The sequence below is a fragment of the Pelophylax lessonae genome (genome assembly GCF_965119305.1).
Source record: "Pelophylax lessonae genome assembly, chromosome: 3".
Classification (NCBI taxonomy): Eukaryota; Metazoa; Chordata; class Amphibia; order Anura; family Ranidae; genus Pelophylax; species Pelophylax lessonae.
Window position 1 is genome coordinate 261,234,108 of NC_138770.1, and position 27,381 is coordinate 261,261,488.

The window sequence follows — 27,381 nt, forward strand, 5'->3', positions numbered from 1 at the left end:
GGACCGATCGTTCTACACCCACCAAAATGGCGGCGGATGACGCCAAAACAGCATGCAGTATCGCCCACAGAGAGGCTGACCATGCCTGTCCAAATCAAAGATGGCGGACCGCGCGAGTTCACTCCGCTGCGGTCGCCACACAAAGTCTGCACCCCCAACAATGCACCGAAGTGACACAGGGAAGGGGACCCCCACACATACAGAAAACTGCACAAGTGATCCCTGCAGGGACCGCATCAGGGAGTCACACAGGCACAGACATGGGGGACACACAGCAACACAGACTGCCACCCCAGACAGAGGCCCCAAAGTACTTACCTGTACCAGATGACGTGGGAAGCCTCTATGCACGGAAAACCGCTGTCCTCACCTGACAGGGAGTGCCGTGAGCCAGGGACATGACACTGCAGCACCGCAGATGTGTCCTGTGAGGTAGCCACCTCACGGGTGCATCCCTGCAGCGAACAGGGATGGGTCGTTCGTAATGCCAGGGCGAACCATAGCTGAACGCTCAATGGCGGGCTGGGGGTCCATCTGACCTTTCTGCCCTGGGGAACCAGGGCGGTCAGTCCGAATCCCAGCACCGCACGAGAAGACTAACACTAGAAGCTGACAAAATAAACAGCTAGTAAAGTAAGAAAAAAAACTGACATTTTCAAAGAAAATCAAATAAAAGGTTAGGAAGGCTGAGACTGAAGCCCCAGCACAAGGGAAGCCCGACTACTCCCGACGCTAGGCAGATTAAAACGGAGTTGGGAGTGGTGATGCAGGGGGGGGGTATTGACCAGATGGGACAGCCCCCATGGGTGTGTATATGCTAATGCCTTTTGTCTTTTGACTAAGTCTATATGCCTAGCTACTCCTGCGGATGGGAAGTCAATATCCAACAGTGATGACTTAGAGGTGGCGGCGACTGTCGGAGGACGTAAGAGAAAGCTTATGGGTTTTCTAAGATCCCAAAAAAGGTGATCTTCAGCTTAGCCAACTGTTCTCCTACAGAACCTTCTAAAAAAGAAAGCACAGAAAAGCTTTTGGAGGAGGTGGTCTTGGAGCTTACATAGACCCCAAACTAGTGACCTTGGGTAAAGGTCTGTACTGGTTGCTGCAAGTTGTTATAAACCACGTCAGTATAGACTCCCAAGGGAGAAGGTAAGGGTCAGAAAGATGCTAGCAGTTCGCTCGGCCTCCTGAGAGGAAAAGTTCTCAGGCAGACTGTGCCTTTTCCCCCACCAATACCTGCTCCCCTTCCTCTGAAAGCTGTAAGGTAAAGAGGAAAGTCACCAGAAAACCTGGCAGCAAGGGCGAACAGGCAAAGCCCTTGCACCACAAATGCCACAGAATACTAACAACAACAACAGTAAAATTGCTTTGGAGATCGAGAAGTACAAGAGCCAAGTATGTTTGAAGCGGAAAAAGATTTCAGAATTGACAAGGGGTCAGTGCTAGCAGAACTCTTGGAACATCACTTTAAGCCAATAGCCATCAGTGCGCTGTGAGAGCCCATGCTGTTGTCACCTGCATGTCATAGTAGGGAGCCTTTTCAGTGGCGCCCAGGCCGGTGTAGTGTTCGAGTGCCAAGATATGAATGCACGCGCTGTATAGGTGTGCTCAATGAAGCCCCATCCTCCAACGTCGCAGCCTTTTCACAGAAGGAATAAAATAGCACCCAAGGTGAAAAAATGGCACCTAATCAAACAAGAACAGGTCAAAAACAGCACCATCTGTGGCTGCTGCTCTTCTGTGCCCAAGAGCAGCAGAACTCAGAACTTTTCAGATAGCAGAGAACTTACTGGTCAGACCTCTTCTGCAGCAGAGTTTAAAAGGTTCAGCGGCCTGGCCCAACCTTTGCCTCTGGCAGGCATACCAACACAGGGGGCATTAGGATGTGAACACCATGACCTGTGCAACACTATACAAGCTCTACAACATGATGCCACTCAGTGCTAAGGTGAGAGCTCTCCCAGAGTATCCAGTGCTATTAGCAGATATGCCAACCCTGGCCTTCTGCCTCCTGGGTACAGTCCCTCAAGTCTTACAGAGAGACAACTATTCTGGATGAGCGCGTCTGAGGGAAGCCTCCAGGGTATAGTAGCAACCATTTTCCTCAGTAAAGAGGAACAGGTCCATCACCTAAGGTATGCTGGGAGTGGGAAGGGCTATGCAGAGCTGGGTTTGAGCTCTGCTCTTTGCCAGTATCTAATAGCCTAGAGGTGGAGAATATCTTATTAGTCTAAAAATTACCCAATCCTGTGTCTTGTTACGTACAATAAAGAACATGTACCCCTGTAAAGAATGCTTGATATTAGATCTGCAATTACTATTTTTCCATTGTCATTAAACAGTTGAGGACATGGCTAAACATAAATGTGCATTACCACATAGTAGAAAATATTCTAAAAAGTTCCAAATCAAGGCCATCCTTACCTTTATAAATGCTGCCCGGAGAGTCTGAGCTGCTGAAAGGTTTACATGTTCTAACTGCGTGAGAGAGATAAAACAAATTACACAATGTCATCTAATGCATTTTTTTTTATATCATTTTTCCATAGCAATGTATGTGCCAGTTAAAAGTTTATTACATCATCTATCATTTCTCTGTACTACAAGTTTACATAAATGCATGCATAACTTGGCCCAATTCGTTGTAACATTGATCATAAACCACTAGGCCAGTCAGCCACACAAATATAAACCTACGTCCCCACAAAGATCAGATACAAGTTATTTTTAAAAGCCTGCATTTACCTAGAACTTATTACAGCCTCTGAGATTAGGTCACTCAGACACAGAATACTGCATGAGAAGAGGAGCACCTTTTCCCAATACCAAAATAGGTTGTAGCTGTCCATCAGGGAGGCAAAAACACACATCCTACAGTGTGGCACCTAAGTTTATACTTTTACATTTTTATGCTCAGACATACTTTTCTTTGTGGTTTATAGCACCTGGGTTTACCTGCTATCTACTTTGTGCAAAATAGGACTCCAAGATTGAAGTAGTTAACATACATGGTAGCGTTTGCTGGAAGGAGGGATGGCGCGCTACAGTGTAATAAATAGCCATGTCCCATAAGTCAAGACACTAAAGTAAGTGTTGGCAAAAGGGTATCATGGAAGTTTAATAATGATAGGGGTTAAATACAAACCGGTCCTGAAAATCTTCGGCATCACTTGGGAATCACGGAGCAGGATGGCCCAAAGCCGGGGGTAGTAGAGGAGATGGAATCCGGGGGGTCCGAGGAAACACCAATGTGGGCAGGTGTAACCGTGCAGATACTGTGTGCGGCCGCAACACAGGCTGTACACCGGACCTGGCGCTGATGCCGGAAGTGTCCCCTTGGCTGCGCCACCGGAAGTGACGACCGAAGTACAGATGGAACGCTGACCGGATGTGGAACATGGAACGCAAGCTTCTGGTTGCCGTGACTACAACTTGACAAAGCGCATGCACGCGAAACATGTACCAAAGTTTGGAAAAGCCTTTTTTGGGGGGGGGGGGGGGGGGCAAATGAGCGGAAGTTCCACTTTTGGGTGGAACTCCGCTTTAACAAGCGTGAACACATTCCTGGCCGATATGGGCTACCTGGCCCTAAGGTCTCAATAAGGGACCACTTTAGAATAAACTTCTTGCTTCAGTTAGAAAACTCCGCTTAGATTACCAATGAACATTTACATTTGTAATGAGCAAAAACTCCCCTTTGAAACGGTTATAATGGTGCATTCTTCTGTCCAGTTGTGAGGTCATCCCATACACAAGGCTCAAGGCTGGCTACAAACTCAAATATGGTCATATAAATACCTGTCTTAATTACAGTTAAAAAGATTAGATGCTACAAGTGCACTCTACAGTGGCTGACTGAATCAGAGGTTGCCAACCAGTGGTCCGTGGACCCCAGAGGTGCTGCCACAAATCAACATTGTAGTGGATGTATACCGCCCAAGGGTATTTCCAGTGTTCTCAATGCTTTCTGACAGTCAATACTATCAGCGCATATTGATACCAGAGGTCTCCTCTGTAGTTCCAGCTCCTGTGAAGAAGGAAGCGCCCGGAGTAGTGCAAAGAGCGGGAGGTGAAGGAGGGAACCTCCAAAGGAAGCGCTGCTCTCACAGACTGTGGGATGGAGCAGAGACCTCAAGCACATTGCTGGAAAAGGAGGAGAGATCCAATCAGTCTGTGTAAGACAGCAGTGTGGTGCAGAGTCCAGGTTGGCCTTGGGGGGCTGTGCAGAAGTGGGCAGAGAGCTGGAGCATTGTGTATATAAGGCAACATTGTGATGTAAATTCATTTTCATGGTCTGGGAAATTCAAAATTGTGGGTTTAGTAATCCATGTGGTGCGAAAGGTTGGCAACCACTGGACTGAATCACTATGCTCACTATGCTGTGCCTTCACTTTCTTACAGTGCCATTTCTGTAATCTGGGTTTCAACTCCTAGTCAAGACAGGATATAAGTGATGGTGTTCGTACCTGTTTTTTTTTTTTTTTTTTAATTTAATTTTTTTAGGGCATTAGGCACTAGAATGCATGCCTGTCCTTTAAATTGCAGTAAAGGTGGTCAAAATTAACTATTTTATTTAGCAGTTTAAAAACTCCATACTTTAAAACAATATCCAATTTTTTCAATCAAAAAACAGCTACCTTAAATGTTTCATACATTGCAATCTATTTTTCTACTGCAAACCCAAAACACTGCATTGCAGCTCAAAGAGGTGAATTTGAGATTTCAAGGGTTAGCAGATCAGAGCAATAAAAGCTTTCACATCTGCAAAGCTTGCAGTGCCTTGCCCATTCTACAAAGCGCAGTATGGAAAGTATGCAGCATCACGTAGAGAACTGCACCATAAGACTTATAGCAGGTGAACAAGCAGCCAGCATCTTCTATATGACATCAGAGAAAATATCTACATCTGATTCTGCAGCATCTGCATGTTTTGGTATGTAAGCACAAAACAATCTGCCAAAAGCAATGTGTCTAAATGATCTCCTATTGGAGAGGGTTCCGTACAGATGCACAAGCATTACGGAGCAGTCTGTTTACCAGCTGCCCAAAAATAATACAATGGTCTTTTCTAAAGCCAAATCTCTGATTGATTCAAGTTGGAGACACTGCACAAATTGAAGCTATAATTTTACACACAGCCTTTTGTCCTCTTACACTCCCACGGTGCTCATAAATCAAATTTATCACATCAGAAAAAGCTATAAAAAAGGAAAAGCAAAAGCAAAGCAGAATGATCTGTATAATGCAGGAGAGAAAAAAAGAAAAGCTTTTTTCTTTCCCTAAGCACAGATCATAAGAGAAGATTGTGGCTCTCTGTTTATAGGAAATGCTACATGAGTGGAAACATTTGTATAGTGCCTAAACCCTTGTAGATTACAAGCCTTGAAGAAGGGTCTTGCTGTAAAAGGTTAGGATTCATCTCTTCTACAAATAGCCTTTATCTTGGGATGATAGGATCCACGGTGGGAAAGCAAAGTGCTTATCTGGTAATTGATCATTTTACGTGGGTCTTTCAAATGATAGATTCTCTTTAAACCATGGCCATACAATCACCCATTCACCAGCAGCAAGTTTTTCTATATTGTTGTGCCATTGCTTTATTGCATCAACCTATTTATTAGGTAAGGGATGGCTGAGACCAATGTTAAAGCTTCTGTCCTCTTATGTTATAGACTGGAGAAAGAATTCATTTGTCTACATAGATAAATTAAGCAGTCAAATACATGCGTACACTTACACCTGATACATCGGAATTTCTCCTCTGTTCATATATGAACATGAAAGCTGCTCTTCACAAATGTGAAGTGTGTATAATCAGTGGAAAGCAGAATAGCAAGCAGCTTTTGTAGAAAAGAGGTCACCGTTTAAAGAAGCATAACAGACATCCATTTTTAATGGAACACAAACCTATTCCCTGTAAACTGAAATGTAACAACTGACACGTTAACCACAGATTCAGGTTCTAGGTTTATACTCCTGAGTAAAAAGGAGCTTGAATCACCACATGGATGCCACCATGTTTACTGTAACCTGAAGACTAGGAAGGTACATATTCCCCACCACAGACACCATTTAATAGTGGAGGAAGAGACAGAAGGATGGTGCCGTTCTAATCCACAAAAGTGTGGCCAGTACATCCAAATGTCTGAACCCTGGAAAAAGTTGAGTGTGAAGCATGGAGGAAACAAACATTGGCGTGGTAAGATTCTGGTTCGCGGTTGCAGCGTGTGCCATCAACATCAATGGGCAGGTTCGATAGAAGGTGCCCCTTTCAAGCTCAATAAGCAAAGTTAAATTTGCCACGATCCCATCCACTTGTCCTGTTGGAACTGCCCTTTTTTACTGCCTGCATTAACAAGGCATTAAACAGAGCAAGCTATTTTTTGGCCTGGATCGTGTGTGTGCACAAGTTAAGGCACCTTCATTAGCCAAAGAGCGGACCTGAAAGGCAGACCAGTATCAAGCTAATAAAGAAAAACTTGAGAAAAATTAAACCTGAACATTGTTGACCTTCCAAAGATGCTAGTTATGTGTCTTCAGTGTGAATGTGCGCCGCTCAGGCTACATGGGAAAGCAATCCTTTGCCCACCACTAAGTGCAGGCCAGGGAAGGCGTAAAGCCTCGTACACACGCACAGATTGTTGGCCGACCAATCCGCCGTCTTTTGTCCAGTGTTTGTTGGTTGAAATGTGCTCTAGACTTGCACTGGACTTTTGTTGGCCAACAAAAACCAACTTCAGAGGTGATGTCATGTGATGGTTGACTTTCCGTGTGTTTTTTCTTCTCTGAGCATGCCCAGTCTTGCTCATCTGATTTTGTCTGCCGAAATCTGTACTGACTGGAGGAACAATCGGCCGTTCTGTTGTTGGCCAACAAAAATTTTATAGCATGCACACCAGATTTTTTTCGGCTGAAAATTTGCAGTTGGCCGTCGGAAGCATCATACTAACAAGCCTACAATCAGCCGGACGTTGGCCGACAATTTACGGCCAACAATCTGTGCGTGTGTACGGGGGGCTTTAGTCTCGGCTCCAAACAACTGTTGAACAAAGGAAGGATTCCATGAAGCCACACGTCAATGCAGACCCACTGGAATTGGAATGAATGGTTGTCTCAGCCTGGGCTCCTGCAAGGCCTCAATGCATTTACCTCCACCTCTCAGAACTTAATCATGGGGAATCAGTGGGTCTGCATTCATGTACAGCTTCATGGGAGCCATCCTTTACCTGGCTTCAGCACTGAATTACTATCTCAAAGAAAGCATGCAACCAGTGTAGTCAGAACTCCTGATCTGCATACTTGTTTCATGTCAATAAATATTGAAGCCATAAAATAGGGCAGCCATTTCTAGCAGAATCTCCATATTCTCTCTGTGCAAGCATTCTGCATTAAAGAAAACACATGTCAACAAACCTGGCAATGCAGACAAGACAGGCCAAAACAAAAAGTACAAGCCTTTTGCCAGGCAAGATGGCACATAACTATTTCACTTTACATGTAGCCAGCTGCCTTGAGTACAGGCTTATTACCATCGCCACAGAGAAATAATGGGGCCATCACTGAGGATCTTGTTCTGCAAACACTAGTTTGACAAGAACAAGGGAAGTCAAAATAAAGACATCTACATGCTTATGGGTCAGATTATTGAAGCCAGAATGTCAACATAAGCCAGATAACTAGCATTTACAGAAGAAGCCAGCAATGGCAGTCTCCATGTTTCTCTTAGGAAAAGTTTATGCATGTAAACCCAAAAAAGCTGAACTCAAGGTTTACCATGACTTAACCACTTGCTAACCGCCTGCCGTCAAAGGATGGTGGAGCGGTGCATCCATTGTTCTGTGACGCAGTCATATGACAGCGCACCAAAACTGCCTCTCCCGCAGAGCGGCGATCGTGGCCGCGCCGTATAGCTAGGACACGGCGCAGCCCCGATTTCGGTAGTCAATGACATGACTCTTTACCCATGTGATCGGCTGTGTCCAATCACAGTCAGAGTGCGAGCCGAGGAGAGCCGATCAGCGACTCCTCCACATAGGGGAGACAAAGACATGTAATCAGGACGATTACACAAAAGTGAAATCAAGTGCCAATCAGTGCCTGCTCATCTAGGCACTGACTGGCAGCACTATGGGCACTGATGGTGCTGCCCAGTGTCCATCAGTGCCGCCTCTGTGCCCATCAGTGATCATCACTGCCACCTATCCGTGCGGCATATTAGTACCTCCTCATTAGTGCCACCTCATCAGTGCAGCCTATCAGTGCCCATCAGCGCACATCAGTGAAGGAGAAAACTTTTTTTTTCAAAAATTTACTTGCAGAAAAGAAAAACTTTTTTTTTTCTTCAAAATTTTCTGTCTTTTTTTCGTAAGAAATAAACCGATCAGTGATTAAATACCACCAAAAGAAATCTCCATTTGTGTGAAAAAAATGATAAAAATTTCATATGGGTACAGTGTAGCATGATCGCGCAATTGTCATTCAAACTGCGAGAGCACTGAAGGCTGAAAATTGGCCTAGGCAGGAAAGGGGTGAAAGTGCACTGTATAGGAGTGGTTAAATAGTTTGCTTGGACCAAGCTGGTCCAAACTTTTCATTTACTAACAAATGCGTCAGCTGGGAGCTCTGTATAAATGGTTTGCAGCATTAGCTACATACAATATACAGCATTGTTTTACCACAGCAGTACAGGGACGTTCTACCCCAAAACTGAATCTAGACTAGCTGGAACGCTGCTCAGCCATTTAGATGAAGCTTTGTATTTTATGAATGAAAACAAGGCTTCCTCCGACTGGCTTAGTTAGGCCCCTTTCACCCTAGTGCGACTTGTCCCGCTATTTTGGACCGCAAAATCGCATGACAAGTAGTTTTGCATTATTTTCAATGAGCCCCATTCATATCAGTGCGTTTTGAAGTTGCACCGACTTCAAAGTAGTTCCTGCACTACAATTCAACACAATACATCGCTTCTGAAGGTAAATTCTGCCGTATGAGAATTTTCATATGACCGTAACCTTTTCACTTTCGATACAAGAACCAGCATGCAACAAAAAAGGGATGAAAATTGGTCCGATAATCTGATTGTGTGTATGAGGCTTTAGCCTTCCATTCACAGATCCCCATGAATAGGAGGTGCTGAGGAAAGTAACCATGTTTCAGGTTACACCCTAAATATGGGTGTATAATGTTAAATCGTGACATGAATGGGGGAGTATGGTTTGGTAAAACTTGAAACACAAAATACATTTGTGGTCACTTGACAATAGGACACACTTTAGGAGGTACTTGCTGTCTTTCTGCTTATAAGTGGGCACAGAGGTTGAGTAAATAAGGCTGGTCATACATGCTCAATTCACTTTTAAAATGTATCCTATAAGGCAGGCCTTTGTACTACATAGTTGAAGGTAAATCTAAAGAAAATTGTAAGAAAAAACTGTATAATGTATGGGCCAGCCTAACATTAGTCTGAAAAGAGGTATACACTAATTCTACATAAACTGTAAACTATATAGGGACCACAGATATAGAACATTACAAACCTTTCCTTTCAGTATTTTTTTTTTTTTTAACCAAGAACATGAACAATGTATATTTTTTTTACAAATCAGGAAGTGTGTAAATAGTTTAACTATACCCATACTGACCTCACCCATACTGACCTCACCCTAATTGAGCTGTTACTGGTATGTGTCATCCCATGAGTAGTAGAGCAACATTTCAAAGAATGACCAACAGAGAAAACAAAGACACTGGCAGTAATGCTCTCACTAACTTATGCCAACCTATTTGCAGCATAGGTAGTGTTCAAAAAATAAACACACACCCCAAAAGTAACACCCTTTGGATTACTGTAGTCCTGAGTAATATGAAAGGCTCACTGAGTCTTCCCATCAGCATGAGATGTAAAATCTCTCCAACTGAGAAAAAAAAAACAAAAAAAAAAAAACACACACAAAACAAAACCACATTCTGTATAGATGCACGAAGGGCTCTGCACAGCCCAAGTTCCTTCGGCTCACCTCACTTCTCTGTATTCCTGGGACTGCTGCAGGGAGATTCAGTATAAAAAAAACAAAACGTGGGACGCATTACCCTCCAAAGAAGCTCTTGTACTTTTTTGGAGCGTAATGCATCCCGCAATTTTTTTTGCGCGATGTTACCGCGATTCGGCAGGCGGAAATCGCGGCAACATCGCACAGCATTTGGGGTGCTATTGCAAATCACGGGCAACGCACAGGCGTCCCGTGATTTGCAATGATTTCCGGATCGCGGGCGGAATTGCGGCGATTCTGCCCACGATCAATACGCTGATATGTGAATGCAGCCTTACACATTGGTAAAGGATAGTATATATACAGTGCATGCGGAAAGCATTTACAGCACTTCACTTTTTCCACATTTTGTTATGTTGCTGATTTATTCTTAAATGGATTCAATTCATTATTTTCCTCAAAATTCTACAAACAATATCCCACAATGACAATGTGAAAGAAGTTTGTCTGAAACCTTTGCAAATATATATATATTTTTTTTTTATTAAAAACATGGAGAAAAAAAAAACATGGGAAAAAAAAAATCACATAAGTATTCACAGCCTTTGCAGTGACACTCAAAATTGAGCTCCAGTGCATTCTGTGTCCACTGATCATCTTTGAGATGTTTCTACCTGTGGTAAATTCAGTTGATTGGACATGATTTGGAAAGGCACACACCTGTCTCTAAAAAGGTCCCATCGTTGACAGTGCATGTCAGAGCACAAATTAAGTCATGAAATCCAAGGAATTGTCTGTCGACCTCAAGAGCCAGGACTCTATTAAGGCAGAGAACTAGAGAAGGGAAAATAAAAATGCCTGCAGCATTGAAGGTCCCAATGAGCACAATGGCCTCCATCATCCGTAAATGGGAGAGGTTTGGAACTACCAGAACTCCTGCTAGAGCGGGCCGCCAAGTCAAACTGAGTATTCGGGGGAGAAGGAACGTAGTCAGGGAGGTGACCAAGAACCCAAAGGTCACTCTGACAGAGCTCCAGCGCTCCTCTGTGGAGGGAGGAAACCTTCCAGAACAACCATCTCTGCAGCACTCCACCAATCAGGCCTGTATGGTAGAATGGCCAGACGGAAGCTACTTCTCAGTAAAAAGGCACATGAAAGTCCGCCTGGAGTTTGCCAAAATTCTCTGGTCTGATAAAACAAAGACTGAACTCTTTCGCGTGAGAGGCAAGCGTCATGTCTGGAGAAAACCATGCACTGCTCATCACCTGTCCAATACATGCCTACAGTGAAGAATGGTGGTGGCAGCATCATGCTGTGGGGATTTTTTTCAGCAGCATGAACTGGGAGACTAGTCAGGATCGAGGAAAAAATAAATGCATCAATGTACAGAGACATCCCTGATGAAAATCTGGACCTGTGCACTGACGCACGCGATCCAACCTGATGTAGCTTGAGAGGTCCTACGAAGAAGAATGGGTGAAACTGGCCAAAAATAGGTGTGCCAATCTTGTAGCATCATACTCAAAAAGACTTAAGGCTGTAATTGGTGCCAAAGGTGCTTCAACAAAGTCTTGAGCAAAGGCTGCGAATACTTATGTACATGAAATTTATTTTGTCTATTTTTAATAAATTTGCAAAGACTTCAGATTTCCATCAGGTTGTCATTATGGGGTATTGTTTGTAGAATTTTGATGAGAAAAATAAATTGAATCCATTTTTGAACAAGGTTGTAGCATAACAAAATGTTGAAAAAGTGAAGCACTGAATACTTTCTGGATGCCCTGTATCCTAAGCCAAGTCCATGTTAAACTTTATACTCTACAAATCAGAGAATGCAACCTTTTTTAGATTCAGTAACTACAGAGTGTAAAGCTTGCCATACACAGGTCACATCAGGGCTTAACAAATTTGCTTAGTATCTAGGAGCCAGCTAAAAAAAAGTTAGGAGACGATTTTTTAAAACCGCTGCCCAGCGCCCAGAAGTGCATTGCATGTCAGGGGTGTCAGGCAATAAGAATTGCTCTCACACCTGGTGCGAAGTAAATAAAAAAAATGGTGGCACTGATGAGGCTGCGCTGATAGGAACTGATGAGGTGGCACCAACAGGAGGCACTGGCAGATGACACTGATGAGGCTGCACTGATCGGCGATGCTGAGGCTTGTCCCGATAAGCACTGATCAGTGGCACTAATGAGGCTGCGCTGATGGGCTGACAGCACAGATGGGGTGGAACTGATAGGCACAGACGAGGTAGCACTAATAGACAGCACTCCCCGACCACTCAGCGGCAGTAAGGAAAGGGTGACTGATCAAGCCCGGCTGTAAACCTGGAAAGTGGAGGTCGGAGGTGGGCAGGCAGTGAGAGCAAGCAGTGCTCATAACAGCACCATCCACCAGAAGGTGCTGGTTCTCACATAGGCGCGTGTATCCCGCTCCAGCAGGCTGCAAAGCGGCGGCCTAAATTATCGGACAGCCCGACGCTAGTCCTCGCACCCCCAGGTGGGCCACATGGGAGGATGCTGACCAGTGCTGTGGCATAACCCAGTCGCCAAGACGCGATTTCCAGTCGCCATTGTGACCTGGCGCCTGGTTTTTGTCGAGCCCTGGATTACATATTTGGCTGGTTTAGCTGGAACTGGCCGAATCTCTATTCATGTAATGCCGCTCTTGTTCGAGAGGAGCTGATCTAATGATAGACTCCTCTTGAACAGGATTGTCCGTATATTTTCACTCAACCAGCACTAGCAACCAATGGGCTGCAGCACTGATCAGTGTATTCTGGCAGTGGAGGAGACCCACAACCAGAATACAATCACGCAGTGGGAGGTTTCCTACATCCACCTTTAATGTGTTAGGGAAATTGGTTCAATATTTTTTTTTGTGGATCAGCCAAAACTCCTCCCCCCCTAAATTAATCTATGGCCAACTTAATGGCCCAATCAGAGTGCAATTTTTGTGTGGTCAGGATTAGGCTCCTGTCTGACCATTTTACAGACTTGTAAATTAAAGAGAATACCAACCTCATTAAAGACTGGATACATAACCGCATATAGGGGCATGGAAACCATGGAAGTGGTCTCTGATTCATTCTTCATCTCTTCCATTGTCATCCTCATTCAAAGAGACCAGGCTGTTAGAATATGATGCTATGGAAGCAAGTAACTCCTCATTCAGTGTGCTCGATCTGGTGGTTCTTCCAATGTAAGAAATGGTTCAATGTTACCCTATGAAAGGAGAAACAAATCACTGTTAATTACTTATGGTAATTGTGCAATCATGCAACACATATAGTTATAGTTAGTCCTCAAAAAAAGAACAGCAGGGGAAAAGAGGCAATCGGATATTCCCTGGATCAACTTTACCTATAAAATGTTAGTATTCAAGAGGAAGTAAACTCTCCTCTGCAACTTTTACCTATAGGTAAGCCTATGATAAGGCTTACCTATAGGTACTGTAAATATCTCCTAAACATGTACCGTTTAGGAGATATTTACCTTATATGCAGCCAGTGATGTCACTGGCGCATCCGCTCTGAGGGAACGGCTGCTGGTGCCGTTCCTTCAGAGCCCCGTGCCGTGACCGTCGGCTCCCGCGCGCGGGAGTGACGTCACTGCGGCTCCAGGCAATCAGATGGCCGGATGCCGCGATCCCGGAAGACGTATGCGGTGCATACTAGCTCATTATGCGTTTCTCTTTCAGGTTGCAAAAAAAAAAATGTGTTTACAACCTCTTTCAATTATATTATGTACATTCAGGAAAGATTCCAGGCCTTTTTTAAAGCAATCTACCACACTGCTTCTACTTCTGCAAATTAACTACGACTTGACAACTCATTGGTTGTTATGGACCCAGTGGCTGGCTTCCAGGCCTGCCGCTAGCAACCAACTACTGTAGGCATTTGTGGTGCGGTTTTAGCAAGCCAAAAACACTTGCCAACCACGCTGCAAACGGGCATAATGCGTTTAGGGGAGCGGTTTTAATGCTTATCAACTGCACCTTTTAACGCACATTAATGCTATAGGCGTGTTATATAAGCGTCAGTATTTTGAGCGAGTGTGAATGAGAACTTAAGCCAAATTGACTGGAATTAAAATTAAAGGATCCAGGTGGAAAAATGCCAGCTAAACATTGACTGTTACTATCAGATGAAATCACAGTTCAGGTATTTAGGAAGGCGTGAAGCTAGTACAGTTTCCTCCATCCACCGTGTATGGCACACAGGCTGAATAAGCAAAATCTAACAGCATGGTTATCTTATCTTAGCATGGCTAGCTTATATCTATATCACTTATTAGGCAAAGGGATTAGGAGCAGCATTTAGAGGAGGTGATGGGCAACTACTGGAGTGATCAGTACTTCTCCATTCACAGCTTCACTGGTAAAGCAGTGAAGCAAATAGACACAAAGCCTCAGTACCCACTGCTAGGATTCCCTCCTCTTAGATGTAGCTTCAAAACAAAAAACTATAAAAACCACATACATGGGGCTGAACAGAGGATCAGCATTCTGGCACATAAAAGGATCTTTAAAAACTGGTTGTCCGAGTCTACAGAAAGAAGCCAAAGTACAAATACTGGGCGAAAAGCAAAAACCCTTTCTTGAAAAATGTTGGTGGTTAAAAACGTCTCCTTGTACTTTAGACTCTTAGTAATAAAATTATCATTAAATATGATCCTCCTTGAGTGCCGGTTCACACTATATCGATGCCAGACATCGCATGTGATTTGCACAGCACTGCAAATCACATTGCAACGCTAATTCAACCATAAATATTGTATGGCCGATTTTGCATCGCATTCGGACCACAGTTGTGCAGGACCCTTTTTTGTTCCGCACCAGAATCAAATCGCATGGGTATTCACACCTATGCGATAAGATTCCTGTCCGAATTGACAGGTCGCACTGCAATATGTGAACTAATCTGGGGGCTTCATTAACTTTGTACTGACGTTGCCAGTAGTTCACATATGGCAGTGTGAACTGCCTGCGAGTCAGGAGCGATGCGGGAACCCGCAGTGGATTTGCAAGGTTCCTACATCACACCAATGTGAACTGAAACTCATTCATCAAGCATCAGCATAGTCTGCAATGTAGTACATTAAGTAGCAAATGGAAAGTTAATAGGAAAGCTAGATGCAATTCAAGTCAATACATACCAGAGTGCTTTTAAAGGTGGTGCGGGGTTGTTCGTGCACTCTTTGAAAGTGTGTTTAATATTTTTGGATTTAAATAAAAGTTTTTTTATTTATTTATTTATTTTTTTTCAAAAACCGTATCACAAATTTTATCCCCCTTTTGATTTCTGAGTGCAGGAGCACTGGAGGTTGTGTGACCCTGGAAACAATTCCTGTCAGAGATGATCATGGTGAGCAGTGGTGGCCTGGATCTAACCCCCCTTAAAAAGGGGGAAAGGCGCACTTGACCCATTTCAAGCAATAGGTCCATTCAGTAAGGTGACAGCGGAGTGAGAATGGTGGTGGGACTCCCTGCACCATTTTACATTTATGATTTTGATGCACTTTGTGAGTGTTTTTGGCATTTTTTTTTTTTTTTACACAATAAGACTATATGGTTTTGAGATTGATACACTATTTGAGCTTTTCCTTTCTTCTGAGCGGATTAAACCTGAAGGTGTTTCAAACAGGAGAACTAACATCTAGGAGGTGTTGAAGTGAACTGCAGAGATCTACAGCTGAGGTGGGAGACTCGGTCCATAGGACAACAATCAGTCGTATACTGCACAAATCTGGCCTTTATGGAAGAGTGGCAAGAAGAAAGCCATTTCTTAAAGATATCTATAAAAAGTGTCCTTTAAAGTTTGCCACAAGCCACCTGGGAGACACACCAAACATGTGGAAGAAGTTCTCTAGTCCAGCCTTTTTCAACCAGGGTGCCTTGAGGTTTCTTCAGGGGTGCCCTGGCAAAATGCCTAAAAAATTTCCAAAAATGTATACAAGCCAGTAGGTGGATCAAGCCTGCCTTTTAGATACACAAAGCCACAGGTTTTTATTGTGCACCATTTCAACTTTTCAGCCACCGGCGTTCTAACAACCTGTGATGTCATCAGTGTTGATAAGAAGGGTGATGATCGCCTGCACAGCATCCTTGCTTGATCTGGGGTCACGTTAGCTGAGTGATGGAGAGAAACTGAGGGAAAGGAGAAACATTGGAATACTAGTTGGTACTAGTTTGCAAAAGTGTATTTGCTTTGGAAGAGTAAATCACCTCTAATGTTGGGTGTCCTACATGTGTCGATTACGGAAAACGATTAGAATAGTATTTTACATTTTAGAATGGAGTGTCCATAAATTTAAAAGGTGCCTTGAGATTGTCTATAATTTTAAAGGGCGCCTTGATTGAAAAAAGGTTGAGGAACACTGCTCTGGTCAGATGAAAACAAAATCAAACTTTTTGGCAACAATGCAAAAGGTTATGTTTGGCATAAAAGCAACGCAGCTCATCACCCTGAACACACCATCCCCACTGTCAAACATGGTGGAGGCAGCATCATGGTTTGGGCCTGCTTTTCTTCAGCAGGGACAGGGAAGATGGTTAAAATTGCTGGGAAGATGGGTGGAGCCAAATACAGGACCATTCTGGAAGAAAACCTGATGGAGTCTGCAAAAAGACCCGAGACTGGGACGGAGATTTGTCTTCCAACAAGACAATGATCCAAAACAAAGCAAAATCTACAATGGAATGGTTCACAAATAAACATATCCAGGTGTTAGAATGGCCAAGTCAAAGTCCAGACCTGAATCCAATTGAGATACTGTGGAAAGAACTGAAACTGCTGTTCACAAACGCTCTCCATCCAACCTCACTGAGCTCGAGCTGTTTTGCAAGGAGGAATGGACAAAAATTTCAGTCTCTCGATGTGCAAAACCGATAGAGACATACCCCAAGCGACTTACACCTGTAATCGCAGCAAAAGGTGGCACTACAAAGTATTAACTTAAGGGGGCTGAATAATTTTGCACACCCAATTTTTCAGTTTTTTTGTTAAAAAAGTTTGAAATATCCAATAAATTTTGCTCCACTTCATGATTGTGTCCCACTTGTTGATTCTTCAAAAAAATTACAGTTTTATATCTTTATGTTTGCGACCTTTTGCCACATTTCAGGCTTCAAAGTTCAAGGGGGCCGAATACTTTCGCAATGCACTGCATCAGTCAGAATACTGTAGCAAAATAGATCCAACAATAAAATGTTCTATAAAAAAATAATCATTTTTGTCCAAATTTTGGAAATTGTTCTTGCATTTGAGATATTGATTTAATTCTTACTTTTGAGCAGTGTGTGTGTGTGTGTGTGTGTGTGTGTGTGTGTGTGTATATTAACACACACACAAGAAAAAAAAAGTCCTCAAAAAGAAAGCTAACTACAGCATTTCCACAGCAGGGCCACTGGGAACTTCCCGCATCTCCCAGGGCTTCATATATATATATTTATTTATTTATATATTAGGGATGCACCGAAATGAAATTCTTGGCCGAAGCCGAATAATAATGAAATGCTTAGCCGAAGGCCGAATACCGAACACGGTGTTTTTTTCCATTTATTTTGCCGCGAACAGGGGGGCGGGGCGTGGACCTAGTGTGAAGGAGCCGCAGTCAGGAGCAGGGGGCGGGACTCGCGGCCGGACAGGACACCGGCGGCGTGTGAGAAGGGAGCCGCGAGCCGCAATGAGGAAGGTTGAGCGAAGGTTATAATGAGAGGATCATTACATACATTATAGCAGAGGGTTACTGCAGAGGACATTTACATAGATCATAATAGAGGACCACAGCAGATCACTACAGAGGATCACTACAGAGATAATAGCAGAGGATTATTACAGAGATCATAGCAGAAGGTCACTGCAGAGGATCATAGCAGAGGACAATTACATAGATCATAATAGAGGACCATAGCAGATCACTACAGAGGATCATTACAGAGATCATAGAAGAGGATCACTACATAGGATCATTTCAGAGATCATAGCAGAGGATCATTACAGAGATCATAGCAGAGATCATTACAGAACAGGGGGCGGGGCGTGGACCTAGTGTGAAGGAGCCGCAGTCAGGAGCAGGGGGCGGGACGCGCGAGCCGCAATGAGGAAGGTGAGCGGTCAGGGCGGAAGCCGACATTGTTCGGCTCAAAATTATTCGGCCTTTTGACTTATTCGGCCGAACACCGAAAGTGCTATTTTCTCTATTTTCGGCCGAATAATGTTCGGCCGCCGAATATTCGGTGCATCCCTAATATATATATATATTACACACGTGCATGAACACAGGCTAACATGGAGGGGAGTTTCCAGGCAGAGAAAAACTCATTTTAGAATTCTAAGAATTTAGAATTCTATAGCGGTGTTAATTTGGACAAACAGGGGGTTGTGTTGAAGTTTGGTACATCCCATCACCCTGAACACTTGATTATTGGACCTGCATAGTATCCATTTACACATCTTAAAGTAGAACAATGGGCAAAACTTTTTTTTTTTTTTTTTTTTAGAGTAAGGGTGGGTTCTAACACCTGTAGGGTTTTTTTCTCCCTCTTTGTCCCATTAGGGAGACTTACCTTCAAGTCCTCTTGTCCCATAGCCAAACAGGAAGTGAGAGGAAATCCCTACAAATTATAAGAATCCCTGGGGGACCCCCAAGTCACCAGAACTAGTGCCCCCATTGGAAAAATCCCTTTCTATTACTTTTCTGGGGACAAACCAAAAATTCGGATTTTCTTTTACTTTCAACAACGGTAAACAGTACAAATAAGAGTTGGCGAATTACCTTAATGCGAACACAGACAGCAATAAACACTAACAGGGGTTATAATCCACCTTCCCTCTAGTCAAAACTGAAAAAAAATGTTTTGCCTTAAAGCGGTTGTAAACCCCAAGAAAAAAAAAACCTGCAAGACAAAGGCATAATGAGCTAGTATGCATCAGATACTAGCCCATTATGTGTAACTTACCTTAGAACGAAGCCCCGACACGGACCCCCGGACATCGCTGCGGGCGCTGCCATGATCCCTCGCCGTCTCTTCCGGGTTCGGCGCGATGATTGGCCGGAGCCGCGATGACGTCACTCCCGCGCATGCGCGCGGGAGTGATTTTCCGGCAAGCTCCCGGCAAACAAAATTGAAGACCCCCCCCCCGGACCTTCAGAGCGCATGCGCCGCTCGCGCGAGCAGCTGCATGCACTGCAAATATCTCCTAAACCATGCCGGTTTAGGAGATATTATTTGTACCTACAGGTAAGCCTTATTATAGGCTTACCTGTAGGTAAAAAGTGTCAAAAGGCGGGATACAACCACTTTAAGTTAAATTTGAATATGTTCAATGGAACAAAGAAATGGGAGTATGAAAATGTGACTTCATATTTAACCATGGTAAAAAGGAGAGGAGGAATTTGGGACTTTAATTGAGTACAGCTAAACGTATATATTTAATACGTGGTGTGATAAACATGTCCTAATACGACTCCAAAAATGGGGACCCATAAAAGGACTGACATTATATACATGTTGAAGAATGCTTGATAATATGGCATATACGAGTCTATAGGTCATAGATCGTCTATACAATCATAGTTGATGCAAACAATATTAAATACAAAAAATATATATCATGTCCAAAGTAATAATTAATAAATAACATATTTATTGTGGAAACCATTTCTCTTATAGGTACACAATTTTAAAATAAACAACTTCATATAACCCAGAAAATGGGGACCCCTAGAGGGTTAACACATAGTCAAATATCTAATTTATTTTATCTAACATGACAAACCTGGATAATGGTACAGATTGCAAATACAGGTCATATACATGAGAGAACATACATGGATATAGAATATATACTGTATTTTCTGGCGTATAAGACTACTTTTGAACCTCAAAAAAATCCCCCAAAAATGGGAGGTCGTCTTATACGCCGAGTATAATATCTCCAAGGTAACCTAAATATAAGTATTACCGGTAGATCTTGTAATAGGGGGGTCGTCTTATACGCCCAGTCGTCTTATACGCTGGAAAATACGGTAAGCATAACCAGAATCATTCATATAGGAAATAAAACCAACTTGGTATAAAACTTTCATTTTCTTGAGGTATGTAATCTTGGGGTTAAGAGGGGGATTTGCATAAAATAATCGGAATGGTTGTCAGTTTATTGAAAAAATATGAATAGAGTAGTCTGAGTGATTTGTCGGCTCGACGCGTTTCGTGGACCTCCGTCCACTCATCAGGAGCATTAAAGTACTATTCTGAAAATGAGAGTAGGAGTTGAATTTAAGTAATAGTGTAAGGTATAAAGTAAAAATAGGGAATATAATGGAGTGGACACTACCTTAACCAGTGTCATCAATCCAAAAGGAGTCCAGTCTAGTACACAGAGACAAAAGGCTGATCCAGGGTACGCCTGATCCGGGGCTGAAGCATGGATTGCAGCCCACACACATAGGGGCAAAAGGGAGGAGAGGACCCAAAATGAAATTATAATATTAAATGAACCAATAGGAAGGTTCTCAAGAGGTTACTTCAAAAAATATTGGTCACAGATCGTTGGAACCAAACGATCTGAATGGTTGTCAGTTTATTGAAAAATAAACTGCGCAATTGACCGTTAAAATAAATATTACGTCTAAATAAATTAGATCTACACAGATTACGTCTAAATAAATTAGAAGTGGCCCCATCAGAAGTTCACACAGGACAGCCAACTCAGAAAAAAATCACCACAAACTCTTAACATTCAGCTTAAAGCGGAGCTTCAACCGTTTTCAGGTTTATTAAAAAAGCGTAGCTGCTGACCTTTAAACACACACTTCCTTGTCCCACGATCCAGTGATACAGCCACCCAAAGCCTCGGTTCTCTCTGGCACTGCTAGTGTGGGCACCTGGCTGTGACAGCTTGCGGCTTCACAGCCGGGTGCGCACTGCGCATGCGCGAGTTGTGCTGCGCGTCCTGAATGGCCGGGCAATCTTCTGGGACATGTGACGTGTCCCAGAAGATTGCAGGGAGGGGGAAGACGACAACTTCTGCTCAAGCCGCCTAGGCAGACCAAGCGAAAGTGGGAGCAGGTACCTGTAAAAAAACGAAGTACCCGCCCCACCCCCAAAAAAAATAGGTCATGACAAAATGTGGCATGTCAGGGGGGGGGGGGGGGTCAGGAGTCCTTAATGTGGAAGTTCCAATTTTGGGCGGAACTACGCTTTAAAGTGTTAAAAGTAAAAGTAAGGGGAGGAGAAAAAAAAAAAAAAAAGGGATTGTGACTGAATCATCACATACATTTATTATGTTATAAGGCGTCCATGTTTAGCTAGTCACAAACTGGACCGACAGGACCACCTTAGGGGATTGCATAGCCAACTTTCTACAAAGATATGAATGCTTGGCATGAAAAAAAAAAAAAAAAAAAATATATTATATATATATATATATATATATATATATATATATATATATATATATATATATATATATATATATATATATATATATACACATATATATGTGACACGGATATTATTTGTTCCAATACCAAGTACTTGCATGAGAACTCATGCAAATGCTCCAGATAATCTGACACCTACACCTTTTCGGTGCAATTTGAGCCCATACAAAATTAATGGGATCCAATCACATAGGAAAGAATCGCTTGCAATTTAAACTTCCGCCCCTATACCCAAAAAACCCCCCAAAAATACCCTAGTTGTACTAAAGTCGATCGATGGTTGAATCAAAATTTGTCCAGTCTTAGTCAAAAGTCTGCAAATATCTCTAGTGCTTGATCGTGAGCAGACCATTTTCTAACCTGCCCATTTGCCTATCCCTACCTTACCTGAAGACAGCACATATACAAGAAAAACTTATGTAGAAGGATTTGTTTAATCTCCGTGCATCATCTGAGGCTGTTCACTTCACTGGGTATATGTGAGGGTTTGCATCCACTTTAACCACCTCCCACCCGGGTCAAAGTATATGGCCGAGTGGGAGCTTCCTCCTGAGTGGACATTCAGGAACGTCCTGCAGAAGGAGGGAGATCGCGCTGCAGCGTGCACACGCAGTGGCACGATCTCGGTGTGCCTGTGTCCCCCGGGCACAGAGCAACACCGCTCGACAGGAGGTTTTACTGCTCTTTACTCACTGATCACCCTGTGCTAGTGCCCCCAAAAGTGTCCCCAAACACAGTGCTCCCACAATAAAACACCTGTCACACACCTGTCCCAGTGAACATGTGCCCCCCTGAACATCTGTCGCACATGTGCCCCCCTGATCATCTGTCGCACATGTGCCCCCCTGATCATCTGTCGCACATGTGCCCCCCTGATCATCTGTCGCACATGTGCCCCATCTGTTTGTGATCATCTGGCGCACATCTGCCACATCTGTCCGTGAACATCTGGCGCACATCAACTGCCATATATGTCTGATCATCTGGCGCACACATCTGCCACATATGTCCGTGATAATCTGGCGCACATCATCTGCCACATCTGTCTGATCATCTGACGCACATCGGCCATATCTGTCAGTGATCATCTATCACATCTGTAGTCACCTGGCGCACATCATATGCCACATCTGTCAAAGTGCAAATCTGCCACATCCCCGTGATCAACATCTGTCACACATCTGTCCCAGGAATCAGGACACATCTGTCCACATGGCTAAAAAATGATCCAGGGCCTTCAAAAATGTGATAGGTACTGTCTCATTTATGCTCCTAGAACGCCTGATGGTGCTACTTGAATGTTGGGCCTCTGTACGAGACCAGGTTGTGGAAAAGTCTCACACATGTGGTATCGGCATACTCAGGAGGAGTAGCAGAATATATTTTGGGGTGTCATTTTTGCTATGTGTTAAAAAAAAAAAAAAAAAAAAAAAAAGTGTATAAATTAACAACTGTGTAAAAAAAAAAAAAAAAAAAAAAAAAAATAATAGGTTTTCATTTTCTTTCTTGGGGTTTAGTTGCAAGTTTATCTATGCCATGTGTAAGAAATAACTTAACATGACAATTATGTGGGGAAAAAAATAAAAAATAAATAAAAATCTTCATTACAACTTCATTCAATTATTGTGGGCAAACCAAAAGTGCAACTTCAAAAAACTCACTATGCCTCTTACTAAATACCTTGGACTGTCATCTTTACAAAAAAAGGGGTCATTTGGGGGGTATTTGTACTGTCCTGACATTTTAGGGCCTCAAGAAATGGAGGTAGGTAGTCAGTACATCAGAATTGATCAATTTTCGATGATACGTAGCCTAGCTTGTAGACTCTAAAACTTTCACGCAAACCTATTATCATACACTTATCAGGATTTTTTTTTAACCAAAGACATGTAGCAGAATACATCCTGGCCTAAATTTATGACGAATTTTGATTTTATTGGATTTCTTTTAAAACAAAATGTAGAAAATAGTTTGTTTTTTTTTTTTCAAAATTTCTGTTATTTTTTTGCTTATATCGCAAAAAATAAAAAGCCCAGTAGTGAATAAATACCACCGAAAGAAAGCTCTATTTGTGTAAACAAAATAAAAAATATTTAATTTGGGTGCAGTGTAGAATGACTGAGCAATTGTCATTCAAAGTGTGAGAGCTGAAAATTGGTCTGGGAAGGAAGGGGGTGAAAGTGCCCAGTATTGAGGTGGTTAAAGTAGAACTATAGGCAAAACTTTTTTCATTTTGGATCAAGCTAAGGAAGGTTATAACCTGTCAGATTTTTTTCCCTATGTGTCCCATTGTGGAGATTCCCCTTCACTTCCTGTTCTATAGCCAACCAGGAAGTGGTAGTAAATTAAGGGAGATACTTGGGGATCCCCTAGGTCACCAGAACTAGTGCCCCCTTTGGAAGATTTTCCCACTATAACTTTTCTGGGGACAACCAGAAATTTGTGATTTTCTTTTATTTTCAAGGATAACGGTAAACAGGACAAATAGATAAGGCGTATTTCCTAAGCAGGGGCACAGACAGCAATAAAAACTGACAAGCATTCTAATCCCTCTTTGCTCTATTCAAAACTAAAAAACAAGTTTTGCCTTTAGTTCTACATTAAGGCAAGTGATCATATATGCCATGTGTAGTCATGGCTGTATGCGGGGGTACTAAAGTCTCATTCACGCCAGGTGTGTGGAGCTGGGCTGATTAAAGCAGGCTCAACCAAAGGAAACTGCAAAAACAATTGCTGTCTAAAGCCCCGTACACACACGCAGATCGTCGTCATACAAACGTCGGCGGACGAAAGATCTGCCGATTGTATGCGTGTTAGTATGGTGCCTCAGACAGATGTCTGCACACAATCTGCGGACAAGAGTCTTTCTTGCAAACATGAAAATTTTTGTCTGCGGACACCAGAACGGACAATTGTTCCCTGTCAGTACAGAAATCAGCCGACAGACTGCAGATTTGCAAGACTGGGCATGCTCAGAAAATAAAAAACAGGGAAAGTTAACCATTACATGACATCACTTCTGCAGTCAGCTGAAGTCTGCGGACAAAATTCTTGTGCTGTCCTTGTGCTGTCTTTGCACTTTTCAACAGACACCGACATCCCGGGGAGAAAAGACGAACATTTGTATGACGACGATCTGCGTGTGTGTATGGGGCTTAAGGCCCCTTTCACACAGGCGGACCGTTCAGATCCGCCTGTCCGTTTTTTTGGCGGATCTGAACGGTCCCCCCATGCATTCCTATGGGGCATCGGATGTCAGCGGAGACATGTCCGCTGACATCCGACCCGATCAGTCAAATCTGGACGGATGGAAACCCTATTTTCCATCCGTCCAGCGGATCGGATGAGAACGGACCGACGGTCCGTTGACATCCGATTTCCCCCATAGAGATGTATGGGGAACTGTCAGCTGTGTCTCCGCACACAGCGCGGAGACACAGCTGTCCTCCTGCTGCTCAGCGGGAGATCGGCGGCTGGATCCCCCGCTGAGAAAAACGGACTCCGTCCGACGGACGGAGTGTGTGAAAGGAGCCTAAAAGGCTTGATCACACCAAACGAGCGCGTTGAAGAAAAATGCATTTTGTTTTTTCCAGTGAAACATGCAAAAGTACTACACATTGTCCATCAGTGCATTACAACACTGCTTTGCACAGAGTCCAACGTGCGGGGGGAAAGGAAGGAAGGAGTGGTATCAAGTGCCCACCTTGGACATTTGTGAAATAGTGGAGGTATGGGAGCGAGTGATTTCTGGCATTCAGTAAAAGATGGCATGTTGCTCCAGAAGAACGGGCTACTACAGTGAATTTGTGAATCTCCAGAGGCCATCTGCACATGACACACGGTCAGTTCTATATAACCAAGCTGGCCCAATGCAAGTTTAAAAACTAGATTTATTCTGGCCATTGAAATAGATGCTGAAGTGCTTAACGCGTCTAGGTGCGTTTAACAGCGTTCAGTGTTTTTTTTTTTGTGGTCAAAATTTACTCCCCTGAATGGGGTTGTAGGAAGTTTAAAAAAAACATCCTCTAAACTCCCATGCTAATAAAAAATGCCCATGTGTGCAGAGACACATAGTTCCAATTTAATGTTATCCTATGGGCAAAATGTATTTATTTTTGGATAGAGAAGGAAGGGTTATAACTAGGGATCGACCAATATCGTTTTCTTGTTGCCGATACCGATATTTTGGCCATTGCATATCGGTATCGGCCGATATTTTGTACATTTAAAGTTTTGAAAAATAAGAATTTTTGACACAAATCTGGTACTGAACATGTGGGGTAGGTCTTTTAGCTGTAATGTGTGGTCTTCCCTTCCCGGAATCCCGTGTGAACCTAGTTTAGCGTCATTAAAATCCTAGAATCCACTTTATTAGTGTTTTATATAATGTCCAGCCTGTGTTTTTCTAATAGAATAGTGGGAAATACCTTCATTACATCGCTGCTCTGGGCTCTCCTCGCTAATCTCCCACTCTGCTGTTTTCACCTCTCATAGCTGTCAGAGGAGGATCTCAGCCCCTCCCCTCTGCAGTGTATACAGAAGCGCCAGGTAGTAGATTAGAATAGTGTCAAATACCTTTGTTACCTTTCTCCCGCTCTGCTGTCCTTCCTCCCCCACTGACAGCTGGGGGTCACGGAAGGGCCAAGCGGCGATGTGATGAAGGTATTTCACACTATTAGATTACAAAAACACACACTGGACATTATATAAAACACCAATAAAGCAGATACTAGGATTTTACATACACTAATATTACATACAGTAATATCGGGGGCTGATACCAATATATCTGGGAAAGTGCATATCGGCCCTCGATATATGGGCCTTGCCGATAAAAATCGGTCAATCCCTAGTTCTAACCCGAGTCAGGTTTTTTATTTTTTTTACCATCTGTGTCCGATTGCAGAAATTTCCCTTCACTTCCTGGCCCATAGCCAAACAGGAAGTGATAGAAAATCCCCACAAATTAAAGGAATGCATTGGGGATCCCCAGGTCACCAGAACTTGTGTACCCATTGGAAGATTTCCCCTCTAGTATTTATCCAGGGACAACAAAATTGGGTATTTTCTTTTACTTTCAATGATAATGGTAAACAGGACAAATAGAAAGGGTGAAATCTCCTAAATGGGGGGGGGGGGGGGAGGGGCACAAACAGCAATAGAAAAAAAAAAACAAAAAACAAACCACACACACACACGCACTGAGTTGAGGCGCTTTTGTCAATTTTTTTTTTTTTTTTGCCAAAGCGCCTTAACTCAACTCCATAAAAGCCTGTGTGTCCTTGTACATATATGCTTTTAGCAGAGTTTCGGAGCTGCTGTGGTTAGCAGTGCTTCAACCTCCCACTCCTGAATGCAGAAGAATCGCGTCCAGGATAGGAATGTTTTGACCACAAGCCAAAAAAACATGGCAAAAGTCACAGTAAAATCACAGTATGCTTTTGCTGGTCACAAGCAGGAAACAGCTCTCTGATGCTCATGGCAACAATGTTCTTTCTTCATACACTCTATACAAAAATTCAGCCAAAACCCAATGTTTTGGGTATAGTGAGAATAATTGGAAATGTAACATTTTACACCTGTCACAAAAGGAGGGATCGAAAAGTCTCCTTATGGGGGGGGGGGTATCTGTTCCAATGCTTGTGTAGTTGACCAATGGGCAAATGAGGCCACACATGCCAAAAAAACAGGACTGATCAGGATAGAATATGAAGATCCAAGGACTGATATGGTGGCCAAAGACTACCTGAAAATTGTATGCAAGAATAAAAGCAGACCTTCGCCTTAAACTAAAGGTCTTGATGCCTGCCTCCTCCACCTTCCTCTCTCACAACTGGATATCTTTTTTTTAAAAGCATTTCTCATCTGGGTTGGGGGCAGGGTGGAGTCACTAAAAGAGTACTGAAGTTCCTCTAAGACTTATGGGCCATACACACTAAGATTTT

At 43.1% G+C, this 27,381-nt stretch overlaps 1 protein-coding gene across 1 annotated transcript in view; it reads right to left on the reverse strand.

Moving 5' to 3' along the window:
- The window catches only part of PDCD10 (programmed cell death 10), a 73,605-nt gene that overhangs the window by 16,602 nt on the left and 29,622 nt on the right, over positions 1-27,381 (reverse strand). The window contains exons 2-3 of the mRNA XM_082251292.1: positions 13,010-13,213; positions 2,425-2,478 (exon numbers count right to left, since the gene is read on the reverse strand). Of these exons, the coding sequence (XP_082107418.1) occupies positions 2,425-2,478; positions 13,010-13,105 (150 nt within the window). The 5' untranslated portion in view covers positions 13,106-13,213. The remainder of the gene's footprint in view (positions 1-2,424; positions 2,479-13,009; positions 13,214-27,381) is intronic.